Source organism: Monodelphis domestica, chromosome 6, assembly GCF_027887165.1.
Source record: "Monodelphis domestica isolate mMonDom1 chromosome 6, mMonDom1.pri, whole genome shotgun sequence".
Classification (NCBI taxonomy): Eukaryota; Metazoa; Chordata; class Mammalia; order Didelphimorphia; family Didelphidae; genus Monodelphis; species Monodelphis domestica.
Window position 1 is genome coordinate 129,636,599 of NC_077232.1, and position 21,331 is coordinate 129,657,929.

General features: G+C 38.5%; 1 protein-coding gene across 6 annotated transcripts in view; it reads left to right on the plus strand.

Annotated features, from left to right (window-relative positions):
• LIMCH1 (LIM and calponin homology domains 1) overlaps positions 1-21,331 on the plus strand; it is a 408,610-nt gene that overhangs the window by 133,057 nt on the left and 254,222 nt on the right. For all 6 annotated transcript variants that reach the window (XM_056802571.1, XM_007496513.3, XM_007496514.3 and 3 more), the window contains one exon: positions 18,127-18,197. Coding sequence is in view for 4 of the 6 variants with exons in the window: in XM_007496513.3 (XP_007496575.1) it covers positions 18,127-18,197 (71 nt within the window). In the remaining 2 variants the exon portion in view is untranslated. The remainder of the gene's footprint in view (positions 1-18,126; positions 18,198-21,331) is intronic.

Consider the following 21,331-nt stretch of genomic DNA (forward strand, 5'->3'; position numbering starts at 1 on the left):
AGACTTAAACCAATCTCTCCCCCCATTCTATCATCAAGATAATATTGAATAGAAGTTAAACAGTTTCATACTGTAGGATACTTTGGAGCTGTTACTGGCTGGCTTACCGACTTAAACACTTTTCAGAGTTCTAGAATCACCCTGTGTGTTGTCCTTTAGTAGATTCAGTGACTTTTACCTTGGTCATCTTCTAGACACTAATTTAAAAACTGTAAAACCTGTTTCTTTGAAACATTTGACCAGCTTTGGGAACAAGTCTTCATATTCTCTGTCTGTTACTCTCACATTTATTTCTCTTTCACTTTAGGTAATGGAAGAGGTGGATCTGTTTTTTCTTTTCCTTTGTTAGATAAGCCCTTTATTTGTCATCCCTTGCATGTGACTGATTTCAAGGGCTGAAACAAAACAAATGGCAGCAAGGAAACTCCTCCAAAGATGGACTTCCTGCTGAAACTTGGTTTTCCCAGGCTGTGCTGCACATTCTTCATCCTAAGATCTTTGCTTTTTTTTTTTTTGGACAAATTTCACTTTGCTCTTAATTTCCTTCCATTCATTTACTGGACAGGATGAAACCATTTTGTTAATCATATTAGGGGACCTAGAGGAAAATTTCTGTGTTCTTCTCCTCTTCTAGCCATAGTGATGTCAAATGAAGTGGTCAAGGTTCATCTTTAACTGTCCAAAAGTGAATAAAGGGGTCCAGTCTCACTGATTTATGTTTATGATGTCAGATTAACTGCTTCAGTGTCCTTCCTTCCTTCCTTCCTTCTTTCCTTCCTTCCTTCCTTCCTTCCTTCCTTCCTTCCTTCCTTCCTTCCTTCCTTCCTTCCTTCCTTCCTTCCTTCCTTCCTTCCTTCCTTCCTTCCTTCATTCCTTCCTTCCTTCCCCTCTCCCCCCTTCTTTCTTTCTCCAGTATTTGTATGTGAGCTTTGAAAATAATTTCACAAAGACTTTGTATCTGTCAAAATTGTCACTAGACCAGTTTTAGGTTTGATGGGGCCTAAAGAGATCTTTAAGTGGAGCAGTGGATAGATATCCTGCAGTCAGGATAGACTTGAATTCAAATCCAGCCTCAGAACCTAGCTATGTTACCCTGGGCAAGTCACTTAACCCAATTTGCCTCAATTTCTTCATCTGTAAAGTGATCTGGAGAAGGAAATGACAAACCACACCAGAGTCATTGCCAAGAAAAGCAAATGGGGTCATGAAAAGTTGGATGTTACTGAAAGGCAGAACAACAAAACAGAAAATCTAAAGAAGTCTAACATCTAAAGATAAATATGGGTTTGGGGGCAGTGGATAGGGTGTCAGGCCTAGAGACAGGAGTTCCTGGGTTCAAATCTGGCCTCAGATACTTCCCAGCTGTGTGACCCTGGGCAAGTTACTTAACCCCCATTGCCTAGCTCTTACCCCTCTTCTGCCTTGGAACCAGTATACAGTATTGATTCCAAGACAGAAGGTAAAGGTTTAAAAAAAAAAGAAAGAAAGATAAATATGCTCAGAGTGACACCCACTGAGTTCACTGAGCTTTCATGAAAACTTTAAAAAAAGGGAACTGAAAGGAGATTATTTGACTGGCTTTAGGGCCACAACCCTATTTTTGTTATGTTCCAGAGATGTACTAATACCCTGGGTGTGAAGGAAACATTTTAAATATCCTAAATTTTGAAGAATTAAGACTTTAAAATCTATTGGTGATGCATTAGTGCAAGTGACCTTTCCCTGTCACTGCCACATCTTGTCCCTTGACTTTGCATGGAAGTGATTACCTTGGTTTTAGAAACTTAAAGTGGAAAAATCCCCAGACCTCAATAAGATTCTAATGAAATGAACATGTGCAGACCACAGTATTTTGTCCTGACCTGGACTATGATGGATTGTTCTGCAGTGCTGTTTAAATCAGTAGCATGTTTTTGGACAGTTTGCAGAACTGACCTGCTTAGCATTTTGGCCCACATTACCAAATGGTTGCTGCTTCAGGTTTGTAAAGTTAGATTTGTCTGATAAATAATTATAAACTAAACTGTCAACTAGAGCATCTGGCTGATGAAGTGATAGACTGCAAAGCATGCTGAGTTTTGTATGTAACATCCACATCTGGTTAGTGAACGATGTATCTAGGGGCAGTGTGCTTGGCATCTGTGCGATCTACTTCTCTATAATGTTCTTTTCATGTTGTCTTCTAGGTTCCAGCTGATTTTTTTGTTTTGTTTAGCAAAGAAAGAAAGGAAGGAAGGAAGAAAGGAAGGAAGGAGGGAAGGGTGAAAAAATGAATTAATCTGGAATATCTGGAAAACCTTTATTAGGAACTTGCATGATGAGAGAAAACATTTTGTAGGCAAAATACAATTTAAGTGTTTGGTTTTCATTTTGGGCTGTGTATTCCTCCCTCCCTCCCTCCCTCCCTCCCTCCCTCCCTCCCTCCCTCCCTTCCTTCCTTCCTTCCTTCCTTCCTTCCTTCCTTCCTTCCTTCCTTCCTTCCTTCCTTCCTTCCTTCCTCCCTTCCTCCCTCCCTCCCTCCCTCCCTCCCTCCCTCCCTCCCTCCCTTCATCTCTCCCTCCCTCCCTCCTTTCCTCCTCTCCCTTCCCTTCTCCTCCCCTCCCCTCCCACAAGTATTCTTAGAGTAGGTGGCTTAGGAAAAGCAGAAGCAATTCAAACAAACTGGAAAATTCCTGGAATGACACTGAAAGGCATACGTAAGTCATCAGTTGGTTCTGGATGCCTGTTGAAAATGTTGAACTTTTGTATATAATATAAACTCAAAAGAGAGCACAGGTTTTCTACCAGGGACCAAAACCATGAAATAATTTACTTTTATTAACCTTGGAGTAAATACCACTGTTTGCTGCCTTGTGGTTTGGGTCTCAAACATAAAAGAATCTGATCTGGCTCCTGCTTTGCTTTTCCTCAAACTAAGAGGCCTGGCAAAAGGCAACATTTTTTTTCTCATTGGTAATTGCACAGAAATTTAAAATGGGGCTTGTGCTCTTCAAACAGAGTTAATATTGAAATTCCAACTTTTCATTTGTCATTGAATATAGTTATAATAGTGCATGCTTCATATATATATATATATATATACATATATATACGTATATATATATTTAGAGTTTTACTATTTCAATGACCAAGCAATTTGGAGCATCAGTATGGTGAAGTATATATGGTAAGAATTTTTCAGGATGGGTTTTCAGAGCAGGGCTTTTCCAGGCTGTCTCCTACCAGGTCCAATAAAAACCTCAAGGGTAGGAACTAATTTTCATACATAAATCTCTCTGAATGCCTAGGCATAGTGTTGGACTTAGAGCATCACTTAGTATGATTGTTTTTTTAATTCCTACTCTTGCCACCAAATGACAAAGTTTCAACTCAAATTGACTGATTATGAAAACTGAATACAAAAATCTTCAGAGTTTAGGAGCTTCAAACACTTATATAAGTTTCCCCTTCCATTCTTTTCTAATAATAATAGAAATCATTATAGCTTAAATATTTTATAGCATTGCAGGCCAAGGGGCCTGAAAAAACTCTCATAATATTCTTGATAGGGATAGGAAAGTTTGGGAGTTGGGCAGATTTAGAAAAATTATCAAGTTCTACTTTGGATTGAGTTTGAAGTGCTATTGGGGTATCCAAGAAGAGATCACCAACAGGCAATTGATGATGTGACAGTGTATTTAGGAGAGAAATTAGGGCTGGATATTTAGATTTTGGAAGAGATGACAATTGAGTTTTTAGGAGCATGTGAAATTATAAAGGGAGAGTGTAGCTCCAGAAATGATGAGTAGGGTCCCAGTTCTGAACCTCGAAGATTACTCATGCTTGGGGGAAAAGGATGAATGATGATCTAACAAAGGAGACTAAACAGGAAGAAAATCAGGAGGAAGCATTGTCAGTGGAACCAAAGTAGGGCAGGAAAAGGAGTAGTCAACACTATCAAAAGCTATTAAGGTGAAGGAAATTGAAGAGTGAGAAAAGATCATTGGTTTATTCACAGCTTTGGAGGAAGCACTTTCCATCAGGCCAAAAGGCAAATAATTGAGAAATGAATGTCTGTTAAAGAAATAGAAATTGTGTATGTAAATTCTTTCTAGGGGCTTTCTATTGAAAGGGAAGAGAGGATGATAGCTTGAGTGAGTGGTTATGGCAATAATGTCTTGTAGTACCTGCTCAAAAAATCTTGAGTTAATGATTACACGTAGAGCAGGAAGGTCTAAGCAAAGCTTTCAAAGAATGGCCAGGAACCCCTCAAGAAAGGGTAAGGAAACCAAGGCACGATTGTATAGATGAATTGCTGAATTCTTTTTTCAACAATTTGATTCTGAAGTCAAGTAAAAAAGAATTAGGACTGAGAAAAGCGATGTTAGACTTTGTAGTTACTAGCAGTTATGTTACTGTAGGAAGAAAACAATATCAATAAGTGATTCAATATAGATACTAAAGATAGTGCAGACAAAGAAATTGAAGTAACAAGTGTGGGTTTTGAAAAGAAATTGTCTCCCCCCTCCATTTTCTTGTCAACCCATCTTTGACTACTTCTTTCCTTAAAATCTAGCTCAAAACTCATTTCTTCTCTTTGTTGATCTTATCCATACATTTTTTGAGAATATGTGTATTATCTTCGACTTGAACCATTCCTTTACTCTGTTAAGTTGTTATTCTGTGTACCCAGCATTCTGCTGTTATCAAAATATGACTTTTTCTCCATGGTTAGACTCCTTGAAGGTATCTTTAGTTTCTTGATTACCCTATGATTAATTATGTATTCAGGATATTCCGTAGTAGATTATCCCTAGAAAAGAATATAGAGTGGTTACAATAATGGGGGCTTGGAGTCAGGAACAACTGAATTAAAATTCTACATATGATTCTTCCTAGCTATATGACTTTGGGCAAGTCACTTCTGAGCCTAGAGTGCTCTGAAACTGGAAGTTATAGACAGATTCTGGGAGAACCGGATTTAATGTTGGCATAAAAAACAAAACAAAACAACTTTATGTTTCTTTGGGACCTAAGTATCTAGTAGTAGTGTTTGAATTGCTACTTTATGCACATACATACACATGTACACATATCGACATACTGCAAAACAGAAAAGCACATTAAGACATCCCACATCACTTAATCAATTGTTTCCCCCCTCCTTTTGCTGTCCCCTGTCATGGTTCAGGAAACAAGTATTTCTTCAGATCTGCTTTGGTAGTAGTCTCCTGGTGCCTGGAACACCAAAGGAATCCACATCAATTTCAGTTTTATTCAGATGGTTAACATTGAGCCAAAAGGGAAGAGAGGGAAAGTGTCAGCTTCTTATTTGGTCAAATGAGAGGGGAGTTTGCTTGTTTGAGCTTCTACACCCAGGTTGGCCATTGTTTCAGTGGTGGATCTCAGTCCCATCCCTGCCAACATGTTGCATTATGGATGAGGGTGCACTGAGGGAGGCAGCAGGTGTCCTAGCAATAAAAAAGGAACATTGTTGATTGTTTCAACCCACATTAATGCTCGCTCCCTTCCCATTACACACAAAAACTCCCTGTGTCAAGCAACTATAAAAAGCCACTGGCTTGTTCACCTAGTTCTACTTATTACCTCAATGGCAGTGTAGTTAAGAGATCTTGATTGGATCTTGTGTGTCATTAAGTTGTAAGTGGTGTATTTTTTCCTCTTTGTCCTCAAGAAATTTATTGCAAATAGTTAACTTCTCATGGATTCCATTTAGAAGAGATTTGCTCCACTGCACACTAGAATAGCTTGAAAATGCTATTTTGTTAGCTTGTAGTTCCTTTCATTTACTAAAGACAGGAATAAACCATTCTTCTCTTCCTTTCTCTCCTAAAAGGAATGTGTATGTGTACATAAATATAGAGAGAGCATATATTTTGAGAATTAAAAACTGAAGAATGCACAATCTGAGAACTTGGTTCTATTTAAGGGCTAAAGAGCCTGTTTTTTTTTTAATGGAAATGATATAAGCTTGACTATAAATACTTGGAATGAAAATGTTCTTTAGCCTGTTTTTGCATCCAAAATTTTGGAGGAAACTCAAGTTTTTCCTTCTCTCTTTGTTCTTTAGATTTATTTAACTGGAAAATGTCACTTTTATATAGATAAAATATGTAGTTCTATAACATGTTTATTGTACCTAGATTCAAATATATGTATATATGTAGAGAGAGCATATATGTATGCATATACACACACACACACATATATAAGCCAAATGTTGATAAGTGAGCAATTATAATATGAATTTACGATAATAGTTGTTGTACAAAAATGTAACATCATTTCAAGGCAATTGTGACAAGCCATCAAAAATAATAGTGGAAATGCTGAAAATATGTATAGAGTGTACAGAATAGTACTGGGTTACCCAGTTGGTAGATAGATGGCAAAACATGCCTGGGCGATTGTTATAAAAATGCCAATGCTGCAAAAATGACCGAGGTTACCTTCTCAGTCTTTCTCCCATCTTCTTGTTCTTTGTCCCTGGTAGCTTAAGATACCATGTGGGTGGAGGATGCCATTGTTTCTGCTTGGCAGATTGAAAGCTAGCTTTCCCTTATTAGGGTTATCAAGAAAAGTCTTCTCGTTCCTTCCTTAATTTCACTAAAGTACTCCTGTGTTACAGAGTCTTGTTATACTCTTTTGTGATATCCTAGACAGCATTTCTCCCTCCTTCTTCGAGGCATTGTCTAGCTAAATAGATAAAAGTTGAGTCTGGCATTCAGGACAGATGAGCCTGGGAAACCATCTCTCCCTTTAAAGCCTCGTCCTGCTGCTGCATCATCTGTCATTGGCATGGGACTTGCCTTATGAGCCCACCATACTTCTGTGTTCTGAGCTAAATGCTGTGGAGCCATAGTGATAAATAGTGGTTCAATGAAATGGGATGGATGATCACCTGTTTTATCACTGCTGGTCCAAAATAACAGACTACAACCCTTAAGAAAACATTTATTAGATTTAGAAAAACAGTAGAAGGCCAACAGGAAAATATTTGTTAGCCGAAATGACTTGTGTTCTTAAATAAGAGACATCTTTTATTTACTCGCCAACCTCCTTATATAGCAGACCTTTTCAGTATTGTGGCATAATGGAAAGAGGGCTGGACTTGGAATCAGGGAGACATATTTAAATCCTGCCTCCTGACAACTAATATCTATATAGCCAGAGGCTAGTAAAATGGGGATAATGACAACTATATTATCTTTCACAGAGTTGTCAGACTCAATTGAGGTAATGCATGTAAAATACATTGCACATCTCAAAGCCATTACTCATTCATTACTCCATACATTTAAACTTGGATTATTATCTTTGGTATCTCCTAGGTTCCTGATTCTGACTAGTCTATACTTGCCCCAGTAGAAACAGCAATGTAATTATTGCATCAACTTGATCTTCCCACACAATATACTTAGATCGAATGTATATTTCCTTATGTTCCATGCCTAGATCTCTCCCCCTTATCATCTCCATCTCCTGTCTTCTTTCAAGTCTCAGTTAAAGTCTCACTTTCTGCAAGAAGTCTTTCCTAGTCTCTAAACTTGGTGTCTTCCCTCTGAAACTAACCCCCAATTTATCTAATATACAGCTTGTTTGTACATCGTTGTTTGTATGTTGTTTCCCCTGTTAGACAGTGAACTCCTTGAAAGCAGTCTGTCTTTGGCCTTCTGTAGAGCTGAGCTCAATGCCTGACACATAGTAGGTGCTTAATAAATGCTAGTTGACAGACTGATATAGGTAGCTTAAGAAGCCTCTGTTTCTGTGTTAACTTTCTTCACACCTGGAGAAGATGAACTGCTCACCCCAGCCTAATAAGGACCATTTTCCTTTGAGTCTGATACCTTGGAAAAGGTTCATCATGGGGAAAAACTATACAGATTCATCAAATTTTAGAGTGAGGAGGGACCTGGATATCATCTGATCTATCCCTTATTTTGCAGCAGAGGAAAGAGACCGAGAGAAATTCAGGGCTTTCTTATAGCCATTTAGTCAGCTTATGGAAGAACTACATTTCCTTCCTAACAAAAGTTCCAGGGCTTTCTGGTAGACTTAAATAATTCTCAAGTTTTTTAGTCTCAGGTTTTCTTTATCCTTAAAAATTAATTTATACTCTTAAAAATTATTTAAGACCCTAAAGATCTTTTCTTTATATAAACTTTATTGATATTTGTGGTAGTAGAAATTAAAATAAAATAAAATAAAAATATTTATTAATTCATTAAAAATGAAAATAATCAACCCATTACATAAGAATATAAATAGCATGTTTAAGAAGAAACTATTTTCTAAACAAAACTTATCTGGAAGATTGACATTGTTTAACCCATTTTTGCAAATTTTTTTAATGTCTAGCTCAATAGAAGAAAGCTATATTTTCATATCTGCTTCCAATTGTAATCTTTTGTAATATGCTGTTTTGATTGACAACTATGAAGGAAATCTAGTCCAAAAGAGATGTATAGTTGGGAAATGGAGTACTTTAATATGTCAATAACATCAGTATTATTATGAAAATAAATTTGACCCTTGAAGGCCCATTGAAAGGATGTAAAACCTTTGAGAACCCATTGTGTTAGACCATTCTTAAGCCAACCCATTCCTAGAATAGAGTGAATTCTCAAATGCTCCCTATTGTGGAGTGGAAGTTGATAAATTGGTGAGTAAGGCTAAGGAAAAGCTCTTTCTAGAGCTATTATCATTTCATCCAGAAAACTGAATTCTCAGCTGAAATATAGAAAATGAATCACCTTAGGAAAACTTTGGATACTCTCAATTTGCAGCACTGCTACTTACATATGTAACTGGATGACTGTCATTTAGACTTTTACTCTTTAATTTCAACAACTTTAAAAATCTTTTCCCAGAATTGCTGTGCAGTGAGTAATGAATGCATGCTATGGTCTCTGATTAAGATAGCTAGCTGAGGTATATCATTATCAGAGGCAGATCCATTTGTCTAAAACGTTTTTCCTTTGCTGAAAAATGTGGTAGTTTTGTGCTGTGAGGTCTCTTGTGAACCAAATTAAATGGAAATGCACTTTAGGTATTGATGATAGAAGAAAAATACTATGACCATTACTAACTTTGTGTTCCCTCTTTCCTCCTCCCCCCCCCCAATTGAAAATATAGTTTGGTTTAAAATTATTTATCTAATAATTATGTCAAATATTTTACCTTATAGATTAGCCATTAAAAATGTTATTTGATGATTTTTAGACCTCAGTGATTTTCTAAATATGGCTTTAAGAAAAACCAAATACCTTCCCTGGCATGTGTTAAGGGGTAGACAGTGGGGGTTAAGTGATTTGCCCAGGATCACACAGCTAGGAAGTATCTGATATTGGATTTGAACCCAGGACCTCCCATCTCTAGGCCTGGCTCTCTGTCCACTGAATCACCTAGCTGCCCCTTAACAATGACTGTTTTTAGAAGATGAATTTGAAACTGCTTTACCCATTTTGTATGCTAAAGTGGTGGATAAGAATAGTTTTCGATGATTTTTCATTCTTACTTAAATATATCTAGTTAGACCATCTCATTGCAGTAGGTTTTATTTTGTGCTTATTCAGGTTTTTGTTGGCAGTGGATATTATGGGCCTGTGTACTTATCAGAGCCTTATCTTTTTTCCTAATGCCATTGGTTCCCTTTCTTCCATACCAGTGGCACATTCATTTATTAGCTGGCCAGTGCTAGCAGTATTAAGAGATCAAGGAGAAAAGAAGAATTGCGAAAAAACCAAATTGATGTTTACTGAATTGACAAACATTCTGTCATCGTGTCAATATCTTATATCTCTGTAAAATGTCTGAGGCTACTGGAACATAGGCACCCCGCCTCCCCTGAAGAACCTAGTACCTGAACATTGCTTTTATCCACTCTCCTCAATACCACTGAGTTCCACCTGGGAAAAGTAATGGGCAGAGGTACCATCATACCAAAGTTCTTGTTGGAATTTCAGATCTAGTTTGGTTCAGATACCTCTTTCCTGCTCTGTCCTTCTCAATTTTCCTACCTTATTCAATCCATTCCTTCCTCATTTTCCTTTGCTTACTCCTTCTACTATTCTTTCCAGAATCCCTGCTCCATTGTACACAAGCTCATCTTTATCCTTGATCTCTTCTTATACTCCTTTCGTTTCCTGGTGTTTTAGAGCCCTCCCTTTGTCCTCAAAACACCCCATCCCCTTCCCATTCTCTGTGCTGACTGCTTTTTCTCTCTGCAACCCATCCTCATGAACAAGGAAGTATCTCTTGGCTCCCAGGAACAGACTGTGAAGCCTTCTCCTCCTCTGAAACATGTATCACCTAGTATACACAGTCAGTGTTTATTGATGTCCTTGTCAGTAATCTCACCTACTGATCTCCAGGTCACTTTCCCCTCCCTTGGCAGTGAGCTCAGGACTTTTGTAGTCTTTCCTTTTCAACCCTTGCTTTCATCCTTTTAGAGACATCAATATTTGCTTCATTATCTGCTTGAGACTAACATCTTTGCATACCCTGACCTCTCTTCATATCCTCTTTTCTGTAACTTCTATGCCCTCTTCTGGCATAGCTACCCCCTGGGGTAGTCACACTTTAGACCTCTACCACCCCTGATCTCTGAGATCTTGAGTTCTGAAATTAATCCCTACTCAAAATCTCCTGGTTTTTTCCCCACAGCCATAACTAATACTAGTGTGGGAGGGTGGAGACATGGCATGGAGAACACTTTGGCCACAGGGGCAGTCATGCCAGGAGAAGGGCACAATCCAGACTTTGAAGGTGAGCCCTGCAGGAGGCACTATGAAAATGGGAGATGTTGCCCCTGAGGCATTTATACCAATGAGGGCATAGACCAGGAGAGGACTGAGCTGAGGCCCTAGAGATGGGGGTTATTATAGGGTAGAAGTGCACTCACCTGAGGACAAAGTTTCCCCATGCTTCCTTAAAGGTCACAACCCTCAGGCCAAGCCCTGGTTTCTGTAGGTTCAAGATCTACTTCCCCTTCTCTCACTGAATCACTCATCATTGAATCTGTTCTCTGTCTCAGTGACCTTTAGTGCCTCATTCCTCCCTTTCCTTCCCAGTCTGCCACCAGGGTTCTAACCATACTTTCCCCCATCACAATCTAAATCTTGAACTTCACCTCTTCCAAAAGGCTTATCCTCCATTGTTCTCTATTGTTTCTATTCTGCTACTTCTCATCCCTCCACATTTACCACCTGTCTTCTGTACATTTACTCCCAAGCAACTGGACCTTGCTGAAGGAGGCCATGTGTTCTAAGTCCACTACAGATTCATATGATCTCACCTCAAGTGGAGCATCATGGCTGGATGGCATTTCCTTTACTGGTCTCTGCCTCACTGTCTCATAATGGCTCTTTCAGACCTTCTTTAGGTCCAACTCGACTCTCACTCCATCCGTCATCAAATGACTTTCCTTCCTGCTTGAAGGAGAACATTATGACTGTGTTGTGACTTTCCTCATCTCTCTTCCTTCTCAGTAACGTGACATTTCTGCAAGCATTCAATAACATCATTGACTCTCTCCCTTTTCTTTACTACTCATCATCTCCTTCCTAAAACTGGCAGTTCAACCTTCTTTCCCATTTCCATGGTTGGTATCGTCATCCTCTCAGTCACTCAGGCTCAAGACCTCAGAGTCATCTTTGATGCATTCTTAGCCCTCACCTTTGACCTGCAAGCGATTGCTGAATTCTGTGGATTCTACCTTCACACATTTCTCAGGATCGTCCTATTCCTTTCCATTCATGCTTCTACTACCATAGTGCTGTGGGCAGCTAGGTGGCACCTTAGCATGTAGAGTGTTGAGCCTGGAGTCAGGAAGACCCATCTTCCTGAGTTCAAATCTGGCCTTAGATGCTAGCTAGATGATCTTGGCAAGTCATTTTGCCTCAGTTTCCTCATCTGTAAAATGAGTTAAAGATGGAAATGGCAAGCCACTCCACAATTTTTAGCATGAAAACCCCAAATGGGGTCATGAAGGGTTGGAAGTCAGTTACTAAATGACTAAGCATCAACCATGGCTATAACTCTCATCAACTGTCACCTGAACTATTACAATAACTTCATCATTGATCACCATGTTTCCTCTCCCTTGTCTCTCCAAACCATTCTTTTTTTTTTTAAACCCTTACCTTCCATCTTAGAATCAATACTATGCATTGGTTCTGAGGCAGAAGAGTGATAAGGGCTAGGCAATGGGGACTTGCCCAGGGTCACAGAGCTGGGAAGTATCTGAGGCCAGGACCTCCCATCTCTAGACCTGGCTCTCAATCCACTGAGCCACTTTGCTGCCCATACCCCTTTGCTCCCCACCCCATTCCATTCTCTAAAGCAGCAACCAAAATAGGTTTTGTAAGGCACAGGTCTTGCTTAAAAACCCTTAGAGGCTTCTTGGTCTACCCTTGACTCTAGGGCTTTCTCTCTGTTGACTGTTACCAATCTATCATGGGTGTGACCTATTTGTACATAGTTGTTTGCAAGTTATCCCACCACTTAGGTTATGTGTTTAGAGACTTTCCTGGGATTCCCAGTCCTTAGCCCAGTGCCTAGCAGATTATCATTACTTATGCCTCTAAAAATAATCCTAGAACCCTCAGTATTTAACACCGTCCATATTCTAGTTCCAAGCTACTTTTCTGGAGGTGAGGGGACTATCTTTCTCCTTGTATTTGCATTTCTACCATTCATCACAGTGCTTGGCACCTTAGGGAATGCTTAATAAATGCTTAGTGATGGGACTTGACCCCGAATCCCTCATGCACTCCATATTTCAACTAAAACTAGTCTGTTAGTCAGCTGTTGTGATACACTGCGCCCCAAACTTGGAGTCAGGAAGACCCGAGTACAAATTCTGCCTCTACTACTTCATAGCTAAGTGTGACCTTGGGGAAATGACTTAAACTCTCTCAGCCTTGATTTCCTTATCTGTAAAATAGTGTTGTCTCTTAGGGAGGTTTTGAGGACTGAAAGGGATAACATGTCAAGCATTTTGCAGACTTTAAGATACTGCAGAAATGCTAACTATTAAGAGATTCTTCAAATTCAACATACCATTTTCTCTGTCCTTTTGCTCCTTCAGAGAATGTTCCTCATACATGGAATTCCTTCTTTATCTTTGCCTTCCACAGTCCTTTTTAAGAGTCACTTCAGGTTCCACCTTCTTTTGAAAGCCTTCTTTGACCACCTCCTTCCCAGTTAATTATTTCTTTGGCCTCAAATTCTCCTGAAGTGCTTTGTCTGCATCTCTCTTTTGTCCCTGCCTCTCTCTAACTTGTATTCTAATTGTGCACATATTGTTTCCCTGGAGTAGACTATAAGTTCTTTGAGGTCTACCCAGGATGGTTATGTTTTTCATCTCTGTACTCCCACTACCTAGCAAGCTCACAGCCATCAATAAATATTTGTTGAATTGAACTCAATTCACCAATCTCACCTGTAAAAGACAAAATGAATTGGATTCTTGTACCTTATACTTTCAAGTTATAGCTATTGGACATCCTTTGGACATCAATTTGGAAATACAACTGGAGCACCAGCTGTATGCAAATAATATTGGGCCTCAATTAGATTTTATTTTTTCTCTCAGGGAGATTAGAATATAGCAGAAGAGGGAATTATTTCCTGCCCTATTTTGCTTGCTTTAAAAATAAACTGCAACAAAACTTTCAAGTTTGAACTTTACATCAGTTATTCTATAATTTTCTTTGCAGGATTTAAAAAATTGGCAATAATTACCATCTTAATTAGCTAGATGTGGATTTTATTCCACAGATTTTTAACCAGTTATTCCCTATGACTCTCTACACTTTGAGTGATATCCCTACTCCAGTCTGACAAATGTACACAGAAGAATTATTTTAGAATAAACAACATAACGGGGAAAGAAATTACAGGTCAGATCATATATTTTTAAGCCAGAGACTAATGCTATCTTTTGATATGGATTATTTCAATTTTCTTATGTTAGAATGGATAAATTAAGAATTTCTATTTACTTAACTTAGGATCTGTCTATTTAAAGCACCAAGGAATATTTTCTGTTTTGCTTTTTCATTATTTCATTGGGATCCCTTTAGAGTGAAAATACTTATAGTGTGTTCCTTCTTTGATCCTATGAGGAAAAAAGAAAATTGAGTTTTTTAGACTACAAAATAACTTCTTAATTAGTATTCCCAAAATATGAAGGATCTTTAACAAAGACAGACGTTGTAGCAGGAAAAATCTTAGTTTCAAGAAAAAAATGGTTCTTGGCTTTATGTTATGATCATAAAACAGTGGATTCCACTACCAATGGAAATTAGAGTCTTTTTTCTCAAAGATCTTTAAGATTTCTGTAATAGATATCCATCTCTTCTGAATCTTTCTCTGTCTTTGAATCTCAGCCAAAATCCCACCTTCTGCAAAAAGCCTTTCCCTGTTCCCCCTAATGAATAGGATGGAAGTGGGATGATTTTCAGGCCATATCAGGAAAGGAAGACTGAATACTGACCCATTGAGAAATTTTTCCAGGCTTTGACCACTTCTCCCAGTTGAGTGTGGACACCCCTGTGTTGTCTCACACAAGAGGCTTTTGTTAGCATGTAAGGGATTGTTTCATCCTTTGTACCTATTAGTGTAGTGCCTGGCACCTTATTAGATGCTTGATAAATAATTGATGAGTTAGAAGGCCAGGAAGAGTCTTCTTTGATTGATTTTCTACTTTCACCACAGGCAGAGAAGTTTTCATTCTCAAAGCCACATGAAGACTAGAGGTTTCTAGGCAGATTTGGGGACTTTGAGAATAGAGGTGGAATAGTAATACCATGGAGAGCTCATATATTGAAGGGCTAGGGCTTCTTTAAAGAAAAGAAAGGCCAAGAAAACAGAGGGTTTCTATGGTTGTCTGTCCCTCTTTACCTCTCTTCCCATTCCTCACTGTACCTTCATCTCTCAATCACTATCATCCTCTGCTCTATTGCAATTTCAGCCCCATGTCAACAATAGTGCCTTGAAAGTCTAAGGGTTCTTGCTCATTGTTAGGGGCTTATTTAGGGAGATAGAATCCTCTATTCTCCTGAAGTAGAGTGGGCTGGGAAAAGATGTATTCTTGAGATCTTGAAGATTGGGCATTCAAGTTCTATGTTTCAGTGGGTTAAATGGGATTTTGTGGAAAGGGAATCATGTAAAGTCAGAGGATCTGGGTTCACATTCTAGCTCTGCAGTTTGACCTTGTGTGAGTCTTTTGACTATTGCAAACTTTATTTTTCTAATCCATAACATAATTGATTTGGAGTAGATAACCCCTGGCTGCTCTTTCAGCAGTACATCTATGAACCTAGAAATCCAGCATGTGTAATGTTGTTTCTGTATAATGCTCTGTATCTGAGATTATTGGATCATATTTAATCATCTTAGTTAATAGATGAGAAAATCAAGTTCCAGAGAACTAGAGGATTGTTGGATTTGGAGTTAGAAGACTTACCTTTGGATCTTGGCTGAGCCATTAAGTTGCTAGCTCTGGGACCTTGAGGAAGTCACCTTTATGGCCCTCATTTTCTTCATTTTTCAGATAAAAGGGGTTGGACCTTATGACCTCCTTGGATCTTTCTGTTAATAAATCTGGGTTCCTTTTAACTCAATTTTCCCAACATTTTTTCCACTCTATTTTCATAAGGTCTGGCTCTCTGGGAAGGGGAAAGGAAGTTAGAAATAGAAGGGGAAATTTAGGCATCATAAAAACAAAATTATATATGCTATTTAAAAAAAAGACTAATAGTCCTGCCTCTCACTCTAGTAGTGAGAGGTGAGGCCCAGAGACATTAAATGCTTTACCTAAGATTATACAGGGTAGTACCTGCCCAAATCAGGAATTGAACCCAGACCCTCTCACTCCAAATCCTGCACTCTTTCCAGGGATCTACACATCCAAATAGCTGTTCTGAATAACTGATTTACATACAACTTTTTTATTAAGTTGTTAATTTCATCATATGATTCTTTTCTGTTCTCCCCTCCAGAAAACCCTATCTTCTGTCTTAGAATTGATACTAAGTATCAATTTCCAAGACCGAAGGGCCCATAAGGAGTCACACGGCTAGACTGTGTCTGAGGTCACATTTGAACCTAGGACCTCCTGTCTCTAGTCTGGCTTTTTATTCACTGAGCCATCTAGCAGCCCCACATTTTATTTTTATTTTAAACCGTTTTTTTTGTGCTTGCAGTTTATTATTGAATTACAGTTTATCCGAGAGAGTATTGTTTTGTGTAGATTCTGGAAGGTAAATTATCATGTTTCTGAACTAAAATGTGTATAATATAGTTATACTTGGGTCTTGGTAGCTAATTCTTGGCACTGTTCGCTCCTTTCCAGCTCTGACATAATAGTGAATGTATCCAATTAATTAACTTTTATAGTCATATAATACAATGTGTTACATTGTAAACACATAATAAAAGACATTGCCTTGAAGTTATATTATGGATTGGCTGCAGTGTGGTTCTCTTTACTATAGTCATTTAAAAAAATGAGTCAGTATCATGGCATTGAAACTGACACAACCTAGAGAAATGAGGACCCCCAAATGGAACTGATGGCACTTTCCCTGAGGATGAAGGGAGAATACAGATAAACTTCCTAACAACTACTTGGCTAAAAGAGAGTGATGACAGATGGCCTTTTTCTCCAGCTTGTGTGTTCAGTTTCATTGCTTAGGTGCATGAAAGCATGTTGCCTTTCCTGTAAAGGGCCACCTTTTACTTCAAAGATTTATTAAATGATCCATGCACTAGAGATAATCACTAACTAGTTGCGTTTGAGTTGAGTTCCTGACTAGTAGCAAAAGTGTTTTCATTGGAGACTTAAACTATGTGGCACCACTCTCTCCTCCTCTCTGTCTCTGTCTGTCTGTCTTTTGTTGTTGTTGTTTAGTGATTAAAGGAACTATTGTGGTGCCAGGAAGCTAAGGAGCTTTTTGCATAACATTCAAGATATGCCTTGCTCTCCAGGTGCTGACAGTCTAGATGGGGAGATAAATCAAATTAGGAACAGAACCAGGAAAGGGAAAAAAATATGAGCTTGAACGGCTTTAAAGTTGGAGATTAATGTGGTATATCACCTTGGTGACTTCTTTCCCTGCAGGGATCATGTGCATGGCCACTTATCTTGGTCTTTGAGAGAAAGGGACAGATTGAATAACTTGGTCTGAGAAGCTGATAACCAGATTTTCAGTTTATTCTCATTCCTGTTATAGCCTTTCCTAACCTTTCAACACACACACATACATACGTGCATGCGTGTGCACACACATGTCTGCCTATCTTGTGGTTTTATATGTTAAAAGGCAGTCTTGTATAGTGGATAGAACACTGGCCCTAGAAATGAAAATCTGGGTTCAAATCTCAGCCAAGATATTTGTCAGTTGTGTGACCCTGGGCAAGTCATTAAAATTTTTTTCACAAATGAGGGTAATAATAGCACCACTTCCCAGATTTATTGTGAAGATAAAAGAATATTAAAAGTATTATGCTAATCATAAAAGTCATATAAGTATTAGCTAGTTATCTAGTAAGTTCATAATAAATGTTTTTGAGTGAATGAGCTAGCTATAATAAGGTTTGAATGGGATAGATTAAGTTGTATGCCAAAATCAACCAAATCCACTATAGCAAAATGCCACATTAGACAGGACTAAAGAGAAAGAGCAGTAGGTCTTTCCACATGGAAACTTTCTAAGTCTTTCTTACTTTCTAACTAGAGTTAGAGAACTTGTGTTCAAATCCAGCTTCTAATGCTTTTTGAGAATGAGCAAGTGACTTAGCTCTTCTGGGTCTCAGTTTACTCATCTATAAAATGTAGAGATGGGACTAAATTCCCTTTCAGACCCTTTTCAGCTCTAGAGCTATGATTTTAACTTTTTTATAGGTAGTAGAAAATAAGTGGTCTAGGAAATTGTCTAAATTTAGGTTTAATTGATTCAGGCAAGACCACATGACTGGAGGAGAAAACATAGGCATAACACATTTTTCCCATTCCTGGAATGTCATTAATAATTTCCTGGGCTATTGAATTACAGGAAAAATATTGAATTTCCTGATTAGAGAGAAACATTAATACCTTTTTTCTTTTTCCTTTCCCAGCAAGTAACTGGCAGAAGCTTTGGTGACAGAGATTTTCGAACAGGACTAGAAAATGGCATCCTGCTCTGCGAGTAAGTAAAGACTGATTTAAATTATTGCCATTAAAGGTGTGTGTATGGGGGAGGGTGTAGGAAATCACATTCATAATATCCATAACACTTACATTCCCATTTGTTTTGACCTCAGTGATATTCTATTTGATTTATCAAGCTATGTTTCTGTTGTCACACTTGTTATAAAAGTCTGGGCTGAAGTATGGTGAAGAGGAAGCTTTTCTCCTTTCAATTAACACAAGAAGGGCTGTGAGAGGTTGAATGACTTGCCCAGGATTACACAACTGTTAAATGTCTGGGTCGAGATTTGAACCCAAGCCTTCTTATGTCTAAGTCCATAGATAACACCAAATGAAAAGAAAACTTTTCTTTTCTTTCTCTTTTGTCTCCTTTCTCTACTCTCTCCTCCATCATCTTTGTCTCATTTCCTCTTTTCCTTTTTCCTGTCTCTCTTCTCTCCTTATTTCTTGACCATCTTTCTCCTCTGTTCCTTTGTCTTTCATTTCTTCTCTCCTTTCCCTTCTTATCTTTTTTCCTCCATCACTCTCTTCTTTTCCACTCTCTCTCCTTTCTCCTCTCCCATTTCTCTGCCTATTTTCCTCTTCTCCCCCTTTCCTCCCACCCCCTTGCAGTTTCCACTCCTTGATCAACGCAACAAATCATTTTTAGTGAATGTGATTCAAACAGCAACACATGACTTTAGAGCTATTCATTTTGTCTCCCTCTTTCACTGATCATGTGTGCTGTACCTTGGAATGTTGTGGTAATGGTGTCTTGAAGGGTTTTCTTTTCTCAATAAAACAACAGGATCCTATTTTTAAACTAGTAATGAAATAAGCAGCAGCTGTAACAATTCTAACAGGAAGGACATGAACTTCACCTGAAGCTTTCAAGGCCTGGATTTAATGTTGCTCTGATTTAGATGCTGATAATGATTTTTTTTACCAACTTTTTTTAAAGAAATAAATCCAAAGAAAAACCAAAATGAAATTCATTGTACTGTCTTTGAAATGGATTTAAAGATCTAAACATCTTAACAAAACCTGTTATGCCACATCTGTGCCACAGCAATTTGAAAGAGTAATAGCATTTCTCTGTGACTTATCTCCTCCATTCTTCCTAGCTGCAGCATGGATTCCTCACAATTGTGTTTGTTATTTACAAAGCCTGTTTCTGTATTGAACACTGTCATCGTCAGAGGATTTACAGAGATGTGAGCCTCGAGTTATCAAGTCAAAAACATGTTTTAGGGATGTACAGATGCTCTTATACCCAGAAACCATAAGCATGCTCATAATAGAATTCAGTTGGTCCTATAATGCACTGCTGTTCGATGACAAAATGCTTTATGTTTATTTTTAAACTCTTTCTTCCTCTTCATATTCACCACATATTTCTTGAACCATCATCTCTCAGCTTCTTTGAGAGGCAGGCAGCTTTCTCAAGGTGCAGGCCAAAGTAAGGTATCTGGAAATTCTTTCCCCTTCCCTGGAGTCACACAATTATCAAATCCGGTTACTTTTTCAAACATATTTGGAGTTCCTTCTTTTGTATACCATATTAGTCTAGAAAGAGATGAGAACATTTGGACCTTTTGTTGTTTTAGTATAAAACCTATCCATCTCCTAATGGTGATCCTCTTTCTCTTCCCTCATGTTAACAGTAAAGGGAATGGGATGAAGCCAGAGGATTTACAGCTGGAAGGAACCTTAATGATTACCTGGGTCAAACCTCCATTTTGATTGAACTTGGAAAGTTTAAGTGACTTATCCAAGGTCACAGAGAAAGAAAGTTGCAGAGTCAGGATGGGAACCTCCCTTAGTGATAGGAATTCTCATTAGCAGCTCCTTTCTTTTCTCTATGAGGTAATCATTTGGCATTAAAGTGGAGTCATAGTCCTGCCAGCTGAGAGATCTCTACCACCAAGTACCTCAACTATTGCCTCCAGTGTGCAGATAAGCCAATCGAGATGAAATTGTGATGCTCTTAAGAAGAGAAGAGAGGTGGCATGAACAGAGAAGTTGAGACAATCAGTACATCACCTTGGACCCTGAACACTTAGGACCCTGGTTCCAAGAATCCGAGAGCAATGTCTTAAGAGAAAAGTGTCCTCAGGGCAGCTAGTTGACTCCATGTATAGAGGACCAAGCCTGGAGATGGGTGGACCTGGGTTCAAATGTGACCTCAGATTCTTTCTAGCTGTGTGACCCTGGCAAGTCACTTAACCCTAGTTGCCTAGCCCTTAACCACTCTTCTGCCTTGCAAATGATTCTTAATATCAATTCTAAGACAGAAGGTAAGCATTTATGAGAGAGAGAGAGAGAGAGAGAGAGAGAGAGAGAGAGAGAGAGAGAGAGAGAGAGAGAGAGAGAGAGAGACAGGGAGAGACAGAGAGACAGAAAAACAGCGAGAAAGAGCATACAGAGCCAAAAAGAAAGTTTTAGCTCTGAAAGTCAAATGGTTCAGCATCAGAAACCAAGTTGAGTTTTAGACATTCAGTCAGTCAGTCAACATCTATTAAGAGCCTATTATGTGTTAGGCACTGAGGTGACAGCACACGCAGTTAGAAACATCTTAAGGACGATTGAGAATGGGAATGGAAAATTTATGAGGTCAGGACTTGAGACTTGAGAGTTATCTACATAAATGTGACAGCTTGAGGGATGACATCACAAATGGATTCTGATAGAACACTCAAAGCTTTGTGTCCCTTTGGGGACACCACTTTCCACTATAGTTAGTTCTATAAATAGCTTCTCTCCCCTATCTAGATCCCAGGCTCCCAACAGCATCATGACTTCTACACCTTTGTAATTCCCATAATACCCAGAATGGTGACTTGCTCATAGAATCTTGAATAAACCAACTAGTTGCTTTAATTTTAATTTTAAAAGCAATGATAAATATCGGGAGGTTTTGCCTCAAACTTTTTCAGCTTGATATTTGACATAGATAACTCTATTAAAGGGTCTTGAAGCTAGACGACTCCTGACCTAGCAGAATGTGCCTTCACAACACATTTTAAAAGAATGTATTTCTTTTTAAACAGTTGAGTGACTTACTCACACTAGTAATAACAATCTCTTCTGATAAGAGCTTTTGAATTCTTCATTCCAGGACTAAAATCCTCATCTGGACTTAATTCATTTCTT